This window comes from Ylistrum balloti, unplaced genomic scaffold (genome assembly GCF_031769215.1).
Source record: "Ylistrum balloti isolate Yb309-2 unplaced genomic scaffold, AGI_CSIRO_Ybal_v1 Utg370680, whole genome shotgun sequence".
Taxonomy (NCBI): domain Eukaryota; kingdom Metazoa; phylum Mollusca; class Bivalvia; order Pectinida; family Pectinidae; genus Ylistrum; species Ylistrum balloti.
The window spans coordinates 65,468-71,467 of record NW_026782410.1 but is presented as its reverse complement, the minus strand read 5'-3'; the positions used below and the strand labels follow the sequence as shown (position 1 = coordinate 71,467).

The following is a 6,000-nucleotide window of genomic DNA, read 5'->3' as shown; positions in this document are numbered from 1 at the left end:
ATGAACTTTAAAGAAAATCAATTATGGTTGACTTCACAGTATGATATAAATGAATAACTCTTACCTTTACGCTAAATTCTGACCAGTCAAACCGGATATAACATACTAATGTTTGTATGTTTTAATGCCTCTCAAGTTTACGCCGGTATTAATTGTGTTAACTCCCTTGCTATGACCAGTTTTTACTTTAAAATGTATGTATGTTTTATTTCATCATACAATTTTAGTTATTGTTGTCACAGGTCGTGGTACTTTTAATTTATAGGTATTTTAAGAGATTTGATCTGCCACTGGGTGTCTAATGTGATGTGTTAATCCCACGACTTAGTTTAGAATAAATGGAGAGATATGATCACCCGCCACCGTGTTTTATCATTACCACCGTTATTATATAATACTAGGATCCGATATATAGTAAAGGAAAACTCACAAACAGACGTCTGCAACTACAGAAATCAATGTCGGCGTTGAGTGTGACTGGATTTATCGGATCTGCACCTGATATTACATAGGCCGATACTGACTAAACCCCTCCGGCCCTTTCGCGAGGGTATCGTGGTTTACACAGATTTAATGCAATAAGATAGTGACACAAATAAAACCAATACTGAATATACTGTTCATCAGATAAATATGATAAGTTGTAGTTAAATGAATTAGCAGATATAGAAAAATAGACATTTCAACTTCATACGTGAAAATACGGTTTCATCAAAGGAGTTAATAATTTGTTCTCTTACAGATGTGGTCCAGACGAGGAGTGTTGCTCATCTTCTCCACGATCTTGTCGTTAGGGGTCGCTCTGATCGAGGAGATCCGACTTCCGGATGAGTTTTCGGAATGTCTCGTGCGACACACTGCTAAAAGTAACGCGAGTGCCACAACGTCAGAATCCATTGACAACTTCTGTATCAACCGGCATCGGATGAACCTAGCAAGGCCATATTTAATGCAAGTGAATGTTTCAAAAGACATGACCAGCTGGATTGACGAACTCCTTCGCATGTCATCTGTAGAAAGTTATGAACATAAACAAGCCATGATCAGAAATAAACGTCAAACGATCGGTGTTCCCGCGCTTCGTCCTGATGTTCCAGTGGGTTTTCAAACCGCATCACTGGGGGCTTTTCAGACTGTTCCACAACAGCAAACTCAGCGACAAATTAACCCTTTAGACCAAACATTTCAACAGCAAGGTGTCCCATCCCAAACCTTCCAACCGGAAGGCAGTCTTCAGCAGAACGTTCAAACCATAGAGACTGAACAGCCAATCCCTATCGGAAAAGGTTCCCTAGCAAGTATTGTCTATCAACAGAATGTGCCAACAAATTCTGACACCTCAGGGCAGCAGCCGGTTCCTCCAGCTCCGCAGCAACAAGCACCTACACCACAAACATTTCAGTCACAGCCACAGCCGCAACCACAGCCACAGCCACAGCCACAGCCACAGCCGCAGCCGCAACCACAGCCACAGCCACAGCCCCAGCCCCAGCCACAGCCAGCAAGGGCTCCTCCTGTCGTTAGACCAACTTTGCGCCTACGCAAAGAATATCGCCGACTCACAGAGCAGGAGAGAAACGACTTTCATCGAGCCGTACAGATGTTGAAGGCAGACACAGTAAGTATATTGGATCAGTGTTTCTCGTTCATTACTAGCATCACTTTTAAGAAAAAATGATATCTCAATAACATTTCAAACGTCGCATGAAGCCAAAAGCTCAGAGGACACAACCCTGCGCGTGAGATCATATAACTATTGTCAAAAAAGGCTTCTATACCTTGGAGCGATTTTCAATGGCTGCGCCACACGGCAACCGATTAAGATGTCGGCAAAACGAAATGGGCGAGTTATGTGATAAAAAACACCTGATTTTTTTTTTCATTTCATATGAAATATTTTGAAACTCATCTTGAAGGTTTGAGTATTGCTCGTCAAGCCTTGCAAAAATCGTATACGACACGTTTCATAGGATCTCATATAGGAAAATATAAGGAGATATTAGTTGTCGGTAACCCGACATTGTTTCTTCTCGTAAATGTTTTAAAGTAATCCTTCACCTGAATCCAGAACCCACAAGCTTTCAAAATCCAAAATAATGTTAAGAATTCTGACAAGGAAAACATAGAACCAGAGATAGATGATTCGCTACACAGGGATGATCTCACGGTTACAGTATCTATGTAAATGTAGGGGAACTCTTAAGTATGCATGTAAAATTAAATGAAAACATTGCAACATACTGTAAATCACCATTATGTCACGCGTTAATACACGATAAGAGCCCATCGCAAATTAATATCCTTGATATTCCGTCGTTAATGTATTACAACATACACTTCCGTCGAATTAATATCAATACCTTTTCATTTTATCACAAACAACTCTGCTAGACATATAATACTTCCAAATTCAAACATAATTAGAACTCCGTACTTTTAAACGACATCCTTGTAAAGCAGACAAAAGAACTTCACAAAATGGCATTTCTTAAATGTAAAGCTTTAGGTTAGAGGTCGGGGGTCGAGCACCTATACCACAATAGTTATACTCGTAAATCTTTAATCCTATTTTTGTGTTGGAAAGGTGATGAGGTAAAATATTTACAATAAAAGTGCTTAAATTGTGTAAAGTATATATCTTATCAAATTATAAATTACAAAATAGACAATAGGAAAACCATAAAAGACGTTACCGCAGGGACAACTACTGTATGATTAATATAAACTCGTTTCGAAGCCTAACGTTAAGCACATTGTATACCCTAATATATGAACAGAGGTGAGTTCACGAAATAAAGTATTGGCGTTATATAAGTGACTTATGGTATCGAGATAACTTGTAAATTATCAGTAAACTTGCAAATCTTCATAACACTGCATACAGTGTAATTATGACGTAAAATTTGTCATATAAAACAACAGTTTTTGATATTAGAATGTTGTCGAAATCGGTGCAGAGAGACAAAATCAAAATGAGGGAATGTCGGTAACATCTAATCTATTCAATATAAATTATCATATCTTATTTATTTATTGACACAGACGTGCGATTTCATGTCTATAATTTTCTGAAACAATTATGGTTATCAATACGTGAAGACCTTATAAACAGATGTATTTTTTTGGCAACAGTCCATCAGCCCAAACAGGTACGACGCCCTGGCATTGGTGCACTTCCGGCTCGTCAACAACATCCACCACGGCAGTGGCTTCCTTCCATGGCACAGGGTCTTCATAACCATGTAAGTACGACTTCATCCTCTTATGCAAGATCTTCATAAACGGATTTTTCGAATGGTGCAAAACATATTAGTACGGAATTCTCCTTTCAAATAGTCACTATATTTTTTATTGTTGTTACAGATTTGAGAATGCCCTACGACAAAAGGTGCCGACGGTCGCCCTACCTTACTGGGATTCTACCTTAGACGAAGCCATGATGGATCCTACACAGTCTATTCTCTTCTCTGCTAGATTCGCCGGAAACGGAAATGGTTTAGTGACGAATGGACCGTTTGCCTACTGGCAGACCCCATCCGGTCCCCTGATTCGTAATATAGGCCAAGGCGGAGGTAGTTTATTCTCAAGACAAGAAATTTTAGCTGTGTTATCAAGATCGCGTTTGAATGAAATAGAGGAACCGGATGCTGATAATATGTTCAACTTGGAAAATTATCATGGTGACGTGCACACATGGCTAGGTGGTGAAATGGAACCCATGGAAACGTCCGCATTCGACCCGCTCTTCTATTTGCATCATTGTTTTGTGGACTATGTCTGGGAAATATTCCGAACACGGCAGCGGGCAATGGGAATTGACCCAACAAGGGATTATCCCGCAAATTTCGGACCGCAGACTCATTCACCATTCTTTAGAATGGGTTTTGGGGATTTGCAGAATTCCTTTGGCTTGAGTGACATGTTTACTTCACAAATTTATACATATGAGCAAAACCCATCCTGCTCCTTAGCAAATCCTAACTGTGGATCGATGTACTTGAGCTGTGATATTTCTCAAGGTATTGCACAATGTCTACCGGCTGCGACAGAAGTAAGCAATGCTGCGCCCGTGCAGCCAGGACAAGCAGGTTTTGGAGATCAAAATCCACAGAATCCGTTTGGGCCGGCGCCTAATACAGGTCAACAGAGGGGGATCGGAGGAGGGTTCGGGCAGCCGATGCCGATGTTTGGTCGCCGGAAACGACAGGTTGACAAAAAGAATATCGCTCGCGCCAAGAAAGTACTACAAGAAAATGCAAGGAACATGGCTGTTACGAAAGGCACACATACTTGTACAGGAACTTGGCTATCTTTCTCTAGTCAGAACACATTTGAAGTTGATGGCGTTAGTGACACCCGAAAGTGGGTATTCATTCCCGTAAAAATTATAAGTAAACGTTCACCGGAACATAGAAAATTTCAAGCGTTCCCTATATTTGATGGAAAGGCATCTCGAGAACACGACATTTACGACCCAGATGCATATCCGGAAATAAGCCCTTATTTTTCAGAACAAGTCATGCCATTATCTAAAACATGCAATTCTCGTGCAAGTGACAGGACTGTTGGCAGAGTTCATATCCGGTCCAACGGTCTGAATTATCACGGTAACTACGAAGAATACACGGTCGTTGATCTTCGCCAAGCCTTCTCGGAATCGTCGACGTACATCGCCTTGAGTGATCCGGAAGACGACATGTCTGAGGTCCTGCTGACGGCGTACGACTCTTGTGGTCGACGTTGTAAGCCCTATTGCCGAAGTAGCGATCCGACACGTCCGGGCTACCACAGCTGTTCCGGAGCCGTCCGTGTCACTAAAGAAACACCCTGGATGTATGGAAAGAATTACGGTGACGCTGTCCGTATGTCTTGGAATATGCAAAGCCTGACTGACATTCCCGAACTGAAGACTGACTACAACTTTATCCAGTTTTACTGTGACCACACCGACTGATATACAATGATCCTACGAATAACTCTGCGTGAATAGGCGATATAGTATCATTCCTTTCAATGTGCTTGCTACTTCGACAATAAAAGAATCTTTTCCTTCCGAGTATTAGAACAATGTTAATACAAGATATCGCAACTGAAATTGTATATAATAGTGTTCAGCAATATATGTACATCTGTATATGTCTTTTCGTGGTTAACACAACTGTATTATCATACAATGTACATTTTACATTCTCATTCTAAATTTATTTCCGTTTCGTTACTAAATATTTGTGATAAATGATTAAACTATTTAGCATAACCCAATCTAATTATTTCACACTCAAAATGGTTGAGAAGCTCTCTTGGCAAATATAACCACGAGTATCCGTCGTTATTTGTTTGTTTTATTGTTATATTATGAATTATATAATTGTTTTATTTTCATCTACTCTTCGTTCTTTTTGTCTTAAATGTTAAATTGCGGACGGAACAGAAGAGACACTTTGTGATAACCCAACAATACTATCATAAACCAATCAGAGAGCGTGTCTGCCAAGGTTGATGTTCCGTTTTATATTTATATATTTTTAAAAATTTATTTCACTTTTTTCTCTGAAAGACACACTAGAGGTCATCTGCATGATGTACAGAACAATTGGGATAAGGTTTCTTGCAAACAGAAACAAACACAACAATACGGCACAATTCGTGATATCATTTTCAGAAGAATCACAAAGGGCCTGTTTCCAGTAATGTTAATTCTCCATAGGAGCCTGCCTCCGTATAATTTCTTATCTAGCTCAACTACTTTTTTTCTTTTCCGAAAAATAATTGTACACCTTTCCGACACCCAGATTTCATAATTTCAGTGAAAATGTATTTTTATAAAGTTGTCAATTTTAGCATCAAAGACATAAGTTCGTAAATAAAAGAAGGTTATCTCGAAATTGTAATTCGCAACATAGTATAAACTTCTTTTGATAAATATTTCCAAAACATCGTGTTTATTCATAAAACATAAAAAAAATATTCTCGGATGAAAATGCACTTGCAGCGACACAA

The 6,000-nt window shown here is 39.5% G+C and overlaps 1 protein-coding gene across 1 annotated transcript; it reads left to right on the top strand.

The window, feature by feature from the left end:
- The first annotated feature begins 742 nt into the window (after positions 1-742).
- On the top strand, positions 743-4,954 carry LOC132557501 (uncharacterized). The gene is made up of 3 exons (XM_060221990.1): positions 743-1,618; positions 3,133-3,242; positions 3,364-4,954. Exons 1-3 carry the CDS (start codon positions 743-745, stop codon positions 4,952-4,954), a joined length of 2,577 nt encoding a protein of 858 aa, XP_060077973.1.
- The last annotated feature ends 1,046 nt before the right edge of the window (positions 4,955-6,000 follow it).

Bases quoted from the DNA above. Each gene is read 5' to 3' on its own strand.
- LOC132557501 (XM_060221990.1), top strand. From the start codon at position 743: ATGTGGTCCAGACGAGGAGTGTTGCTCATCTTCTCCACGATCTTGTCG. The intron at 1,619-3,132 runs GTAAGTATATTG...TTTTGGCAACAG, and splicing joins AGATGTTGAAGGCAGACACA to TCCATCAGCCCAAACAGGTA. The intron at 3,243-3,363 runs GTAAGTACGACT...TTGTTGTTACAG, and splicing joins CACAGGGTCTTCATAACCAT to ATTTGAGAATGCCCTACGAC.